Source organism: Fundulus heteroclitus, unplaced genomic scaffold (genome assembly GCF_011125445.2).
Source record: "Fundulus heteroclitus isolate FHET01 unplaced genomic scaffold, MU-UCD_Fhet_4.1 scaffold_59, whole genome shotgun sequence".
In the NCBI taxonomy this organism is placed as follows: Eukaryota; Metazoa; Chordata; class Actinopteri; order Cyprinodontiformes; family Fundulidae; genus Fundulus; species Fundulus heteroclitus.
In genome coordinates, this window is record NW_023397022.1 from 1,435,044 (window position 1) to 1,452,295 (window position 17,252).

The window sequence follows — 17,252 nt, forward strand, 5'->3', positions numbered from 1 at the left end:
ACTAAAAACAATAGGGTTCTCTGCTCACAGAGCAGATGAACGGCTATGCCTTGCATAGCCCGTTCTTTCTGCACTGCAGGCTTGGAACCCTAATAAAAGCAAGTAAAAAACTTTTGGAATGAAATGTAGGAAATTTTAAACAAAATAAAGCACACAGGAAAATTTAAACTAAAAGCAAATATTAATCTAGTGCTGGTTGTCCTTGCTGGCTCATTGAATGATTGATGTGATATTTTTTGTTCAATAATTGAACATGAGTGAGCATTAATTTAGAATTTTATGTATAAAAATTAAATTACATTTAACTTTCTAGTTTTGGCTTGTGCTAATTTATCTGTTAATAAACTCTGGTAATTTAACTTTGATCAAAGGCAGGTTTTATGTATCACAAAAAATTAGTGGCTCCTAATAGGTGTTGAGTTTTTGTGCCCCACTTAACTTATCATGTCAGGGACGCCATTGGTAGACAAACCACTCTTGTGAGACTTACTGATGAAAGTGATTCAAACATTGTTCCCTACCAGGATATACTCAATATTCTGCTACAAAGCTTTCTTTCATAGGCAGTTAAACTGAGAATGAGAATGCCTTTTTACTGTCATTATACACATGCACGAGATTAAAGCCAACTCAGAAACAATGCAAAAATGTCAAAATATCAATTGTCAAAAATGTATACATCCTTAAGAGGATGTATCCATTAAGAGGTAAGCTGTACAGTCCTGGGTGTTATATACATTTCAAAAATATAATACATTGCTGTATAAACTGTTAAATGTATAAAAAATTGATCTAACTAAATATCGCACATTATTATTTCACAGTAGTAGTTTTTTTTCCCAACAGTTGTTCGATCAGTGTATGTGGAACTTCAAGGTGGTCATCACGTTAGGAAAGAAGCTGTTTTTGAGTCTTTGTTCTGATCCCAATGCCCATGTAGCACCTCCCTGAGGACAACAGATCAAACAGTTCAGAGCCTGGGGGAAGCTATCTTTATTAATAGTTATGGCCCTAGGCAGTGGGAGGTGTAAATATGCATAAGGGAGGGGAGAGGGCAGTCAGTGATCTTTTGTTCTGACTTTACGAGTCTTTGGACCCCTCTCCCTGTCTGCATTAGTGCAGCTGCCATACCATACTTTGATACAGTATGTATCTACAGAACTGCTATTATTAAATTTACACTTGATTTTGCACATTTATATACATTGGTCTCTTTTATTCTTGTATCATCTGTCTTTTTTTGCTACAGGTTAGTAGATACACAACAGAATAACAGTTTTAGCAAATCATATCTATTTGTGGAACTTACCCCCAGTCAAATAATTTGGATAACAATGTAGATTTCAATGACCGAGTGCTCTTAAACCTCGTGTGTGTTTTTAGGAAAAATGTTATATTAAACATGTTATCATAAGCTGTCAAATTCTTAAACAGAACAAAGTTATACAAAGGTAGCAACTTGGAAAAAACTGCAGTTGGTGTCTACCAATAACTAGGTACATATCCTTTTTCAGGCTTTTACCTGATCTCTCCATCTGAGTTTGAACGCTTCTCTTTGTCAACTCGCTATCTGGTGGAACCTCGTTGTCTGGTAGAAGCCCCTATTCATTCAGTCGCCTCCAACCAGCATAAACCAATGCCTAAAGTGACCTCATCAACCCACAGGTACGTGCACTTCCCATATTTTTTCATTTTATTTTGGATCAATGGTTGAGGGAATACCTCAAACATATTTCTCTTCTCTACTCATTTAGAAGCTCACAAGACACTGAAGATGCAGGTATTTTATTTTCACATACCTTGGATTAAAGAAGGAAGCAGTATAGTATTTGAATCTGTATTTACATTTGGTCTGTAATGTCACATAATGGCTTTGTGTTTAGGGAGAGTGTTGTGTTGGAATATTGCTGTTGAATAAATTACTTAATAAGTAAATCATAAATTCTCATTGGCTTTATCATAAACCTATACATGCACCATGCTTGTGACTGCCTCTACTGGTGTGACGGATCCCCTTGTATGCCTGTGTGTTCCAGAAAGTGCAGCTAGACATGTTATGGAACACGCTTTGCTGAATGATGAAAGTGAGTACTAAATAGTGCAAAGAATCTCATGAACCATGTAATTTAAAATTCCTCTTACCATAATGTGTTTTCTCTGTAGCTTAGCCTTTCCACTCTCTTTAGGTATTAATGTGCTGTCATAATTAAAATGAGTAAACATTTCCATAAGAATGTTTTAATTTACCGCTACCACAACAAGCAGGTTCTCTTTGACATCTAAGCTGTTGTTGGAAGTCTATTCCGAAGCATTTAACTTTTTTAATGGCTTCTTCCAGAAGTTCTACAGGAAATACAAAAGTCTCTAGAAGGTGACCAGGGGTAAGTATTTGCTACCAATCCATCTGTCTTATTTTTAGAACCAGACAAGTATTTTTTCACTATGAGGACGAACATGCAAATTGTTTTATTTAAAGATAGATATATGAATTTTTGTGTGTTTCTTTTTATGGTTATACTATGTGACTAGGCACTTTTAAAGTGTATAGCTGACACACTAGCAACGTAAATTATTTGTAGCTAATGGGGTAAAAATAACTTCTTTCCAAAGAAGTATGATGAGGTAAGAAAGCTGTCAAAAAGATGTTAACTTTAACAATTCATATTCATATTTTTGTCAGAAAAATGCTGTACACAAAATTCCGCTGTCATACATCCGAGTCTGAAAATGTGTGTTGGTTAGCATTGTTTTATGTGATTCGCTGAAAGTAGTGAGTCCAAAGTCTTGCGAATACAATTCTATATTTTGTACGACTACAAGTCTTCACTGCTGTGGACATAAATTCAAGTTTCTTGGGGTAAAAATAAATACTGACATGAGTTAAAGTTCTCCCGTCGCTGCGACGCATTCCCGTCAATTGGAAAAGGAGAGCAAAAAATAGACCCACTTAGTTCCGTTTAGACTTTTTATTCAAGGTTTTAAACTGAAGTTGCTCTTAACCAATAAAAACTGGCGGAGCCGGGGCATTAGCCAATCGGAAAGAGAGTAGGGCGGGTCTTTGCAATGCGGACATCTGCCAGTCTGAGGTTTGTCGGTATTCCATCATTTTAACTTTTGGAAGAACATCTCAAACTGACCACGCATCGCATGAATGAAAGTGTTGGTGATCAAAGGTTTTCTATTGATATATGCAAACCAGCAAGTCAGAAAGCTCAGCGGATTGAAAATCTGACAACAACTTCCTCGGTAAGTGTATCTATCGTTCTTGTAATCAGTGGTATTTCCACCTGCGGCCATGCCATTTGTCGGCGTTTATTCTTTCGCTTACAGTAACTTAGCTGATTTACACATGCGACCAACGAGGGAGCTCCTCGTGATTCGCTATTACGTTTCTATTCAAAACGCGAAAAAGAGTAATGCATTAGCCCAGGCTAATTTAGCATGAACGCACTTTCTTGAAGACGGGTCAGATATATCAACCGATGGCAGTGGTGTTTAGAATAATTAGTCCCGCATTTCAGATATTGAAAAAAAGTAAAATAAATAAATAAAAAAATTATTTTCTGAAACACATAACGCAGAGCTGCTATAATCGTCAGTGAGAGTCTCTTTGGCTGTCAATCATGCAACAGCGTCTCACCTCATGAGCAGCTGCATAAGGACGCTCGTAAAATAAAATGACAAAGATTTTGATGCATACAGATAATATTAAGGAAACTACATCCAAAAAAACTGCAGATAATGGCTTCTAACTTGGTGAGGCCAGAGAAAGGCAATTTTCAGAGACCTTATTATGAAGTTTGCCAAAGTTATTTTTTGTTTTTACACGGAGTGGAGTGTGACGTAAAGCGACACTGTAGAAGCAAGTCGCAGAAGAAAGAGCTGAAAAAGCCTCCTGTCGGTCTATAGACTCATTTTATTAAAAACCCAAAAACACCTGCCAGACAGACAAGGTACACCAGCCAAGATTACGTTGAACAATATTTAACTTTACACAACAGTTTAATAAAATTTTTCGAATTAAAGGGTTTTCATCTTTAAAAGCTAGGTTTTATTTTCCGATAAACATTTTTATAATTTTGTTTTTTGAAGTTTAACATCCGTGTAGGTGTTATTTCAAACCGTATCTGATGGGGAAACGCAGCTTGATCTAACACAGGGTCGTGGGGGGGCTGGTGACCATCTCCATCAGTCAATGGGTAAGAGGCGGAGACACAGAGTCCATCTCCAGTCACGGGGCTAAAATCTAATAGTTTTATTTACTTCAAATAAGTGAAATAATGCCTTTTTTATGAACTCGTGAGTTGTTATAATTAATTGTGCAATGATAGGCAAAGTAGAGACTGATTATTGTAATAAGAGATCTGTGTTAAATTAAGTTTCGGTAGTCGGTACTATCCGTAGACTCCAGAGTTGAATCTCAGATCCAAAGCTCTTCTCTCCTATATTGGATCCAAGATTCAAAGAGTCTTTATTGTCACCGCGTGTTACTGTGGTGAAATTTCTTTTTGCCCAATCTGGTTCAGAGTACATATAATGAAGGCAAACAAACAAACAAACATACAAACAGGTAAAGCTCTTTAGCAGTTTGGTGGAAAGTCCAGACCTTTTCAGTTTCCTGAGGACGAAGAGCTGTTGTTGGGCCTTCTTCACCTGGTGTTTGCAGTCCAGGAGAGGTGAGAGGAGATGTGAATGCCCAGGAACCTAATGCTCTCCACCACCTCTCCCTGTATGTAGAAAGGAGTGTGTTTAGTCCTCCCGGATCTCCTGTAGTCTATTATTACCTCCTTGGTCTTACTGGTGTTCAAGATTATTTTTTTCCTGAAAGACCACACTGTGTGAGATTGCTGACCTCACCCCTGTAGTTGGACTCATTGTTGGAGATGAGACCCACTACAGTGGTGTCGTCCGCAAACTTCACCACTGTGTTTGTAGGGTGGACCGCAGAACAGTTGTGGGTGAAAAGAAACAGAGCTTGGAGAGGTGATAACAGAAACAAATCGTGAAGCCAAAACAAAAACAAATAATCCAGAGGTGTCGGGCAGCGGCAGTCAACTGTGCCTCCATCGTAAGGCACAAGGATCAGAACAAAGTAGTGTTCTCTTCTGCCTACAGGTGACCAAAGTTTCTTTCATTTGGCTCAGTTACTACTTGGTTCTGCACCTCATGCTTCCTACCTGCCATAGCTAACCCTTCCAGCATGAACGTTTATTCCAGTGTGGACTTTAATGCTGACGTTCCCAACAGAAATTAATGGCGCTGCTTCCTGCTCACTCCCGTTTACTTCGTTATCACTTGTTGTATTTGTTTTGGAATAAGTCGGAATATCTATAAGGCACTAGCAATGGTATGCACTGAGCAGCACTGCTGTCTCTGCAGGCTATGATTGTATGACTCAGTGACCTGTCCCTCTCTAGCTGTAAATGGCTAGCATGTTGCCTTTAGTCGTTGATTTGATTGTTTGAATTATATGACTGACAAATTGAGATAGGAATATTAGAAAGTTGGCCACTCTTGAGGTAAAAAACTAAAATAAAACCCAGCTTCCAGTCCAGGGGGGTATGTCCAGCTCTGGTACCCCCCCCCCCCACCCAAATGCCTGCCCATGCTGCTGTGGCTAGGCTAAGCCTTGAGTGGCAGCTGTTCACATGCACGTTATGTACATGCACGTGCTTTGTAAACAACAGAATAGAGAACAACACAGAGGCCTACCTGGGGCATCTAGTGCACTGGTGGGTCTTGGGGCCTGTCAAGCTGGAGGGGAGTATGGACATTAACATCTCATGGCAGATGTTCTCACCATCAAGGAGTTCTCCTCCCCGTTAAGTGGGATTTTTCCTCTCCACTGTCGCTTCATGCAAGCTCAGTATGAGGGATTGCTACAAACCATCGACAATGCAGATGACTGTCCACTGTGGCTCTACGCTCTTTCATGGAGGAGTGAATGCTGACTCTAGACTTGATGCAATTTACTGGGTTTCCTCAGATAGGAAGTGTTATGCCAGAAGCTGGTTGAATATGCTTATTATTATTATTATTAATTATATTTGGTATTATAATTTAAATAATAAATCATTCAACTCAAAATTCCGCTATAACACAATATAGTTCAAATGGTGGTGATGTTAGCTATAAGCTTGTAAGTATTTATACCACTAATGCATTAGTTAATTTGCTGTTACGAACTCATTTATGCTGGAATAAATGATCTGGTCGGACTTTTAACCGACGAGGTTTATCCGGCAGCTGTGAGAACCCCGATGTAACTGCAATTAGAGTTTAAATCCTTATTCCTTATCACCATCCAATGATATGTCTCTGTATTAATATCAGATGTTAACTCCAAAGGAGGTTAGCTCTGAATTCTGAATAGCCATGCAACTGTGAATTAGATTGAACACAAAACAATATCTATTCCGCAGTCGTTGGTTTTATTGAACCAAAAGCAATTCCCTGTTACAGTAATTCTCTGATTCAACAACTTTGGAATTCTTACTCACTACTAAACTATAACATGCAAAATATATATGTGGAAATAAAAGAACAAAACAAAAATAAACAATGGATTAAAATGAGCGGTTAGCAGATCTTAACTTAACTCACAGTTGTTTAAAACCGCCCTTAAAACATCGGCATTTGACGTATCAGCATTGACAGACAGAACAGCTTCGGGAATCTCACTGGACGCTTTGATGTCTTACAAAAGCTAGTTCAGCTAAGCTCCCTACAGTTCAGATACACGTCACCCTCCCAAGATGGCTGCTACGATGACGTATGGTCTACCAATTTACGTGATGCATGAGGGGAGGTCCTAATGACGTAACCACGCTTACGCTGATGGGATAATGCCTCGCTTCGAGAGGGCGCAGCTAACTGGGAGTTTAAGCAAAACCCGCGAATTGAGCTCGGACAAAGAGATTAACTGATAAGAAGAGGCGAAAAGAGAGAGGGGGGGAAACCAGGGAAGAAGATGGAAAAGAACTGAAGCAGTGACCCACGGCGGGGTTATTGATGAATCACAAATCAACACAGCAAAATCAATTGTAAAATGCATGCACATACAAAGAAAACATTCAGCAAAATAATTCCAACTTTGTCGTGGAATAAAAGCATTAACCTGCACCTACGAAGTTCTAACGTCTGCCCAGGCACTTCTAAACACCCTGTTGGTGAGACAGAAATAAAAGGGGAGAACCCGTTACTTTGAGGTGCCTCGGGGCTGGTTCGGAGCGCTCCGAGTAAGGTGGCTTTCTGGACGCGTCTTGACGAACGCAGTTGTCCGCAGGCTGCAGCGGGACGGGGAAGAAGCTCCTTCGTTTCTTCCTCCGGGTTCAACAGTCGCTTTGCTCGGCCCAGCAGAAGTGTAGTCCTCTTTCGATCACTGGGAGATAAGGCGGCTTCCAGTATTTTGATCAGAGGGAATTAAAAAGGGGTACCTTTTGAGTCGACCTCCTGCGTCCGCAGGGAATAAGTTTGTGTCGAAAAAATCTCGGTCCAGCGAGAAACTCGAGCACGTGGCGTGTGGGTAATTAATCCACAGAGTGAAACAGCTGTATGTCTTCTCGGGTTGGCAGGGCGCCAGGGAAGAAGGCAGATTGTCCTGCGTGGCCGAGTTTTATCAACTTTTGCCTAGCAACGTTATCTCTCCGCTCCGTTGTTAGGGCGGCAGCCATTTTGGGCCGCGTTGCATGATGGGAGTCGGTGGCCACTTTGACCACATTGCCTCATGGGAAATGCAGTCCGTCATGTCCCGAATTAATGCAGTCTCGTCACGTTTGAACTGGCATTACAGAAGGTTTTTGACCAATCTGTATGATTTGATTGAATTTCACTTTGTAAAGTGCCTTGAGATGACATATGTTGTGAATTGGCGCTGTGAATTATGTAGTTTACAAATCACTGAACAGCTTAGCACCAAAATACCTGAAAGATCTGTTGTTGCTGTATCAACCCTTCAGACCACTCAGATCTTCTGGTTCTGATATACTCTGCATACCCAGAACCAAACATGGAGAAGTAGCATTTAGTTCCTATTCTCCACAAATGTAAAAAAACATACTTCCAGAAAACTGCAAATTAGTCGAAACACTGAGTTCCTTTAAATCAAGACTGAAAACCTACCTGTTTGGAGTTGCTTTTGGCCCACAATAAGACCATTGACCAACTTATTTGATGTGTATTGGTGTTTCTACATGATACAATTTGTTTATTGGTCTCACAAACAGCCACTGTTCCGATTTGTTTATGATGTTTTTATGTTTTCATGATGTTAAACACTTTGAACTGCCTTGCTGCTGAAATGTGCTATACAAATAAACTTAACTCGACTAGTAAGATGAAAGCAATTCACTAAGCATCTTAATTGTTAAGAGAGCTCCTAAAGTGAAAAAATGTAGGGAGCAATGAGGAAGATTTTTAGCCTGTCTAAGGGTTTTAAGCAGGGAAGATGGCAGAAACAGATTTGTTTGGCTGATCCATTACCTAAATAGTGGAGGAAATGAGAACATAAACTTCTTTAACAATCATACAATGATTTATATTTAGATTAATTAGTTTCAGCGGCCCGACAACTTAACGGTGCGGCTCTGGTAAAAAAAAAAGTATAAATAATGAATAATCATGAACAAAAATGTAAGGAATATACAAAAAATATAGTACAGAGGAATTTTATATTATTTACAGAAATATGCTCAATAATAAACATTTTAGAAGAAATTGGAAAAAGTCACAGATTATATACATTAATACACATATGGTGATTTCTTTCTAATTTTGTGGATTCCTGTTTTTGTGGGTTTTATGAGCTGTAGGCCCAAATTATGTAAAAATGAACAAATTAAAGCTTGAAATTGTTTGAATTGTGCTCCCTGAGTCTACAGTCTATGAAAGTTTGACTTTTTGAATGGAATTATGGACATTAAACAACTTTTCAATGAAATAAAAAAAAAATTGGAACGGGTCTGTATATGAAAATTTATAGCTAAGATCTAAAGCTTTTAGTTTAATTTGCTTTTTTTATTGTTTAGTTCCCTCCACAGTTTCTGTACCAGATTCAAGTTGGGACTATTTCTGGGCATGTTGTTAAAACAAGAAGATTACTTAAAACCTAAATCTGCTAGAAGTAAATATTATTTTGGTTCTATTTGTATAAATAATATATTTAAAAAAATATCTTAATCCAATTTAGATTAAGGATGAAACATGACAAAATATGAAAAAAAGGTTAGACACTGAATATACTACGACAGGGGTCACTAATTAAAAATCAGCGGGGTCCGAATAAAAAAAATCAACAACTAGTAAAGGTCCGGACACATTTTTTATTACAATCCGTTACTTTAAACAGTATTTAACACTGAAATAAAATGTTTATGCATCCACCTTTTACATTGACTTTTTAAACAAAAAAATAACATAATTCAATTCAAATCAATTAAAATAAAACTAGAACTTTTTCTATTTTAAAATCCAAAGTGCTTTTTGAAATAGAGAACCACAATCTTTCACAGTTTGGTATATAAACAATTTCTTGACTTTCACATCTTTTATAAAACAACTGAACTTTTTTTAATTTCTTTTTTATGGCTTAATGATAGACGTGAGCTTTAGGCTGCCCTGCAAGGATTTTACACCTGAGTTTGATTGGCAACAAAGCCAACCTCAAGCACATATCGAGGTGCTCATTCGTTCTGCGCCTTTAAATCAGCTATTTTCTCCATATGTATGAGCAAGCAGATATGTTTGGGAACGCTCCGGAGGGCTTTGCCATATTAACAAGTGAAGTTAGCACAGGGGTTGAAGCAAAAATAATGTTTGACTGAAAACATTTTCTCGCCAGCCCATATATTCCTGGGCCGTGGACATCATGCCGCATTAGTTGGCTCACTTACTTAGTGTGCAAAGTCAACCAAATCTGGTACTTTTAAAATATCCATTGAAAATTCCTGTATCTCTGCCACCTTTCAGCTTTGAATCCTTTGCGTCATCCTGGACAGCCTCTCCATCACTTTCCACATACACATCATCATCTGGGTTACTTTCATCTCTGCAGCATCAAGTTCTTCCTTCACACTGTTGACAAACTGGTCCACAGTCCACTTTACAATCCCAGCTCCCTTTCCTCCCTGTCCTCCAGAAACCCTCCATAAACTGCAGCTGATTCAGAGGACAGCAGCTTCATCATTACATCATCTACTTAACACCTGTACATCAACTCCACTGGCTCCCTGTCACATTCAATATAAACCAATTTTATGATCATACAAGGCCAACCACAGCCTTAGAAATGCAGGACACATCACCAACACTATCATGATATAATACATTTTAATTTGACACAGATTGCACATGACAATAATTCAGTCTCTGCTTTGCCCGTTATTGTTCACCAATTAATCATTACAGTTTATAAAAAGGCATGATTTAACTTTTTTGAAGTTTAATAAAATGGTTATATTTTAGCCCAGTGACTGGAGACCTGTCCAGGATGAACCCTGTGTCCGCGCTCCACTTTAACTTCATAAAAAAACTCTCTGAGAATTTCCTTTCTCTGGCCTCACCCAGTTAGAACCGTTCTCCAGTCCATGTTGTAGCTGCAGTTTATTTGTTTTATCTTTTTGATGTAGTTTTCTTAACAATCTGTAAGCATCAAAATCCTTGTCATTTTATTTATTGTCCTGGAGCGCAGCTGCTTATCAGGTGATCACTGTTGCATACTGACAGCAGATGCAGCTCTGTCTTCTTTGTTTCAGAACAGCGCAGGGTTTTTTTTTTTTTTTTTTTTTTTTTTTTTTTTTTTTTTTTTTTTTTTTTTTTTTTACTTTTTCCGAATCGGACCCAGTCAAATGCGGCACATTGTTTCACAGTCCGACTCTTGTTCTTGAAGGGTCACGCTAAATTAGCCTGAGCTAGCGCGTTACTCTTCTTTGTGTTTTAAATAAAACATAATAGTGAATCACGAGGAGATCCCTGGTTGGTCGCCGCGTTTATCAGCGAGGGAATAAACGCTGACAGACGACATGGCCACAGGTGGAAATAATTCATTAATTAACTGCCGGAGCAGATTGACGCTTACCGAGGGAAGTTGTTGTCAGCTGCTGAACTTTCTGACCTGCTGGTTCGCATTAATCCAAAGAAAACCTTTGACCATCGCTACTTTCATTCATACCATCTGTAGCCAGTTTAAAATTCTCTCCCAAAGGTTAAAATGATGAACACCGATAAACCTCAGGCTGGCAATGTCCGCTTTGGAAAGACCCGCCCTGCTCTCATTCTGATTGGCTAATGTCCCGGCTCTGCCAGGTTTGATTGGTTAAGAGCAGCTTGTGTTTAAAACCTTGAATAAAAAGTTTAGACGGAATTTTTTGCGCTCAATTTCCAAATGACGGAAATCCGTCGCAGCGACGGAGAACTTGAGTTAGACACTGTCGTTGGACAACATGCAGTAATACATTTTTTAAATGAGGTTGGGTCCGGATTAGGTAGCAGCTGGGTCCGGATCCGGACCGTGGTCCGCTAATCCGTGACCTCTGCTCTACGATGTACTGTAGGTTAGAAAGGTTATTTCACTTTGTGTAAACTTTACTTAAAGTAGCACCATGTAAGTTTTGGCCCAAGTCTTATCTTATTTTTATGTATATTAAAAAAAAAATTCTGGTCAATATACAGGACTTGGTGCCTATCGACGTGGTCTGCCCTTCTCAAAAACTGTCCTATGTAACTTGAGGGTCGGATCCGTCGCTGAATGGGTCATGTGACCTATAAAGTTGCTTTATGGCAGTCTGAGCTCTCCTTAAACATGAGGGCTAACCTTACATGCGTCTACATTTCTCATCATCAAGTCAAACTTTGTCATTGCCATGGTTATTACGAAATACAATATATATAGTTTACAAACCTGCATGTCAGCTCTTCTCCGCTGTTGAAGTTCCTGCAGCCTGGTGGAGCCTGCTGTTTGTTCACCTTCCCTCCATCCCTCTACCCCTGTCTCTGCCTTGTCCTCTTTCCGTTTCAGTGGTAGACTGAGTATAATCTAGAGGGGTGAAGGTGGCCTTGTCTTTACAAGTAACTCAATGATTTTTCAGTTTGCTGTTGCAAAGTGGCCTGTTATCAGATTCCAAATCGCAAAGGGAGACTGTTTAATTTTGTGACGGTGCAGTGTTGCCAGTAGTCTTCGCTAGCCACTAGGGGCCATAAGGGATGCTAGACCTCTAATTTCCAAGTTTGTGTCCCTAGTGGCTAAAATGAACATGGTGTGGTTCTAAATACAGAATAGTTTGAACCTTTTGGTGTTATAGTTGAATTTCTTTCTGGTTTGTCTAAAGGTCTTTCCCACAAAATAATGTGAAGAGTGCTGTTGCCTGAGACCAAATTCTTAACTCCTCAGGTAAGACTGAGAAAATGCTAATTGATTTTTTTTTCTTCTTTTTTGCCTTTTTAATAAGTAATTTCCTGTTTGAACTATTTGTTTGTCTTCCTAGATAAACGCATTGAAATGTATGAAGTGCACTGCAGGCCTACAGCTTCTCTAACCTCCTGCTTGACAAACACAACCACTACTGACCCCTGATACTTCTAAAATCCACATTGAAAGGACGCCAAAAAACTTGTCGTACTGCAGCTGTTTGAGCACAAGGATGCAAAAGACAAGGAGGGTAAACAAGGAGACCTTGAATCTGCCTTACAGTCTACTTCACATGGTGCTTCAGTTTCAGCAGAAAGCTGCATTAATCATATTCATATTCCATATTCTGATTGCATCAAACCAGGTGTAATCAGTTCTCAGAGGTGCAATGGATACTTGGATGAGGCAAAAAAGAATTTGGGGAAATAATTACAGCAAGAGTTGTTTTTTAAAAGGTTTCTTTCCTTTTTGTAACTGTATTTGCTCTGTATGTATATTAACATATATAATATAAATGAATGAGTTTAGTATATAGGTTTTAAAATATACTATACTATAATTTTTCCCCAAACTTTTGATACTTTCACCCATTTTTAACATAACACTTAAGTCATTTTTATATGGCCATCCTTTTACAATGTTCACTTTCGTATACTGAAGAAATTTTGAAGTTGCTGTTTTACTGATGTCATTGTTTTAAAATTGGATTTTTTAAAATTTGATCTAATAGTTTTTTGTCTTGTCCTTTTCCCCTTATTGGAATAAATGATTTTCTGTAATCATAATATATAGTTTTTCTCAGTGACACTAATTATTAAACATTAACCATGGTTGTTAATAGGGATTTACACTACACGCTCGGTCCCACCCTACCTGTTAACTGTAAGGTAACCAGATCATAGGTACTTGTGCACTATACCTCAGCACACTGTTCTTTTTGGGGTAGACCTTTGTCTAGGGTTTACTTTTATGAATACTAATATTGTTTCATAAACTGTTTAAGCAATTAATGATTTATTTGATTTTGGAATGTAATTGTAAGCGATGATGGCAAATTGTTATATACTGTACTATGTATGAGACTGTTGTGCCTATTTTAACTGGGATTGGCTGCTATTTAGACCCCACAAGGAAATCTTTTGGTACTATGTGTTTGAATACTTTGTATTTTATCATCAGCTTGGAATATATTTTTGTAGCAAACTGATTATGAAACCTGATATTTTTCAGTTGTATGAAATTTTACGCTCTAATTTTCTTGCAAGAAATTACATTGTTTTTCTTTAAAAATTGTCTGGTTTTATTTCTTTGGTTCATAGGCAGTTATTCACAAAATACATTAGTTGCAAAAAACAAATTCCTCAAAAATATAGTGCACAGAGGTAGTGAGGCATTTAGACTCATAATGTTAGTCTTGGTGGGTGGAAGTCACACCTTCAATTTTAGGGTTTTGCCTTGCAGGACACCAGGATACCAGTTTCCCAGCAAGCATTGCCAATAGAAAGACCTGTACCTTTCCATGAGTGAGCCGGTCTATGCTGTGATGGAACAGATGTTGCTACAATGCACAATGTTGTTTTAATGACTGCGCGGGTGTTCTTGAAAATGGCAGAATGGTCTTACCTCCACTCCAAAAGATTGTCTGTTTGTGGTAGGAGTTGTTCAGACAACAAGCTTTTGATCTCTAGCACCGATTCGGTCAAAGGACGCCAGGCCTTCAGGATATAACAGAGTCCTCAAAACCATCCCAAGTCACTGGCCCTGTCTCACTGGAAAGCAGTGCCACTTCCTGTGCTTGATGTTGGTGGTGGCTGTGATCTTCGAACCCTTGAAGCTTCACCTACCATCCTTGTCACCGTGTTTTCACTGTATTTTTCATGCATAAATACATGGGATCCAGAAGTTTGGCATCTGCCAACAGGTTCATTTGGTAAATACACCAGAACAGCTGATTCAAGAACAGCTGATTCAACCAATGTCTTGAATGCATCTTAATAAAATTCATGTACACAGGCACTCAATTAAAATGTGCATCCTTGGACATGTTGCATACGTGCCTGACAACAAGGAGGCCTGAAAGGTCCTGTAGTCCTGTTTTGAACTAACTGAAAACCACCCTGTTGCATATGGAGCTCAAGAACTGGAAAGGATGGCTGCTGTTAGTGGTTTAGCTTAATGTCACTACAATCATTAGCTGTATAAGCTAATGAAGATAATATTAATGAAACCAATACCCTTTCTTGTCGAGCAGCAGTACTTAACCAGCACTTTCCGCTTCCAAGTTCATTACAGGCAGATGAGTATCGGAAAAATGGAAGGCAAATGAAGGGGCCTTCAATTTAGCTCCGCCCCTTACAGCAAAACAATGCGAGCTTGTAACAAAACATCTCTCTAAAAAAAACATTGCAGCATAAAATGATACATTATGAACATTTTTGTTCATAAATGTATGACTTTTAGATGTCTGAGTTTTCAATGCCAAATCTTTTTCAACATCATTGCAAGGAATTTTTCAGTGTTTAATTTTTCAATGTTTGATTTTAGCTCTATACTGTCACACCCAAATTTCCCTAATGCAGGACAATAATTCTTAATTCTCATGGAGTTTGTGTGTATACTCGGACACATGAAAAATTAAGGGGAACATTGAACCTCAGTATTACCTAAAGGTTCCTTGTGTTGTGCAATTATACACTGTTTAAAGTTATTTAATGTTTATTAAATAACCCTCTGTTAAGTATTGTCTGGTGATGATCAGCTGTTAAGCTGATATCAAGACAATGGTTGAAAGCAGGCCAACTGACAGCTTTGCCAGGGCCCGGGACAACAGTCTTTTTGGGCCCCCCTCTACACCTGCCGCTACCACACACACCAAAGAAAGTCAACTGTATACTTCATGCCCTGGAAATCTCTGTATTTTATATTGGATATTTTCAACCCATCTATTGAATTTAGTGCACTAGTTGATCTTTTCTTCATAAGAGAACAGCAAACATGGCAGCCAAAACATGGCCTTTTTTGACCTGCTGTATATTAGCCTTAGACTTAGACTTAGACTTTCTTTATTGTCATTTTGTATACACAGAGTGCATACAGAACGAAATTTCGTTTTCACACAGCTCAGAAATATTGCAGTAACTCTACAGGATACCTTGCAGTGAATTACAGTACAGGATAAAGTGCAGTGATCAATCGCAGTCACTTACAGGATAAATTTCAATTTACTTCCGGATAAAGTGCAGCAGTGAACAGTAGGCAGTTGAAATGTAAACAATGTAAACCAAATGTAGACAAATATGCAGTAGGGTGCAGCAGTGATTTAAAAGTAGACAGTTGCATTGTACACAGTTTTGCAGTACGTTTCCAGTTAAGGTGCAGCATCAATTTAGCAGGATACAATACAATGTGCAAATCAGCGAATCTGGTGTGGTACACTTTTGTACTTCAGCAGTTCAACAGTCTGATGGCAGCAGGGAAAAAGCTTTTGCAGAACCTAGTGGACCTGCAGCGGATGCTGCGGAACCTCTTTCCAGAGGGGCAGCAGGGAGAACAGTCCATGGTGGGGGTGTGAGGGGTCCCTGATGATGTTTTGGGCTCGAGACACACAGCGCTGCGATGAAATGTCTTTAATGGAGGGAAGAGGAGCCCCGATGAGCCCTTCTGCTGTCCTCACCACTCTCCACACATTCTTCCAGTCAGAGGCACTGCAGCCTCCACACCACACAGAGAGACAGCTGGTCAGAATGCTCTCTATGGTGCTTCTGTAGAAGGTCGTGAGGATGGGCGGGGGCAGGCGGGCTCTCCTCATCCTCTGCAGAAAGTACAGTCGCTTCTGTGCCCTCTTCACCAGTGAAGTGGTGTTCACAGTCCAGGTGAGGTTGTCCGTGATGTGCACCCCCAGGAACTTGATGCTGCTGACCACCTCCACAGCTGAGCTGTTGATGAGCAGTGGAGCGTGGCGAGGCCGGTTTTTCCTGAAGTCGACGATGATCTCCTTCGTCTTCTCCACGTTCAGGATCAGGCTGTTGTCTCTGCACCAGCCCACCAGCTGCTCCACCTCCTCTCTGTAGTCCTGGTCGTTGTCGTCTCTGATCAGGCCCACCACCGTTGTGTCGTCTGCAAACTTCACGATGTGATTGGTGGTGAACCTGGGGACGCAGTCGTGTGTCATCAGGGTGAACAGCAGGGGGCTCAGGACACAGCCCTGAGGGGAGCCCATGCTGAGGGTGACGACATCAGAGATGTTCTGTCCGACCCGGACTGACTGAGGTCTGTTGGTGAGGAAGTCTAGCAGCCAGTTTCGAAGGGGTGTGTTGAAGCCCAGATGCTCCAGTTTTCCCACCAGATGTTGTGGGATGATGGTGTTGAACGCTGAACTGAAGTCCAGGAACAGCATCCGCACGTGCGTGTTCTTCTCCTCCAGGTGTGCCAGGCTCAGGTGAAGAGCAGAGGAGATGGCGTCCTCAGTGGAGCGGTTCCGTCGGTAGGCAAACTGGAACGGGTCGAGTGTTGGGGGAGACTGGAGACGATGTGTTCCTTTACCAGCCTTTCAAAGCACTTCATCATGATGGGAGTCAGTGCAACAGGCCGGTAGTCGTTGAAACAGGTGACTTGAGGTTTCTTTGGCACCGGAATGATGGAGGCAGACTTGAAGCATGCTGGCACTATGGCTTGGTCCAGCGAGGTGTTAAAAATGTCTGTGAGAACACCAGCCAGCTGACCTGCACACTCCTTGAGCACCCGCCCAGGTATGTTGTCGGGGCCTGGGGCCTTCCGCGGGTTGTCTCTCCTTAGAGTCTTCCACACGTCGGCGGTGTCAAGGCAGAGCACCTCCTCTTCCTGATGGGGA

The 17,252-nt window shown here is 40.1% G+C and overlaps 1 protein-coding gene across 4 annotated transcripts in view; it reads left to right on the forward strand.

Annotated features, from left to right (window-relative positions):
- Positions 1-13,696, forward strand: part of llgl2 (LLGL scribble cell polarity complex component 2) — a 132,702-nt gene extending 119,006 nt beyond the window's left edge. For all 4 annotated transcript variants that reach the window (XM_036133180.1, XM_036133177.1, XM_036133179.1 and 1 more), the window contains 6 exons: positions 1,515-1,665; positions 1,755-1,780; positions 2,037-2,084; positions 2,339-2,381; positions 12,324-12,385; positions 12,480-13,696. In XM_036133180.1, the coding sequence (XP_035989073.1) occupies positions 1,515-1,665; positions 1,755-1,780; positions 2,037-2,084; positions 2,339-2,381; positions 12,324-12,363 (308 nt within the window). In that variant the 3' untranslated portion in view covers positions 12,364-12,385; positions 12,480-13,696. The remainder of the gene's footprint in view (positions 1-1,514; positions 1,666-1,754; positions 1,781-2,036; positions 2,085-2,338; positions 2,382-12,323; positions 12,386-12,479) is intronic.
- The last annotated feature ends 3,556 nt before the right edge of the window (positions 13,697-17,252 follow it).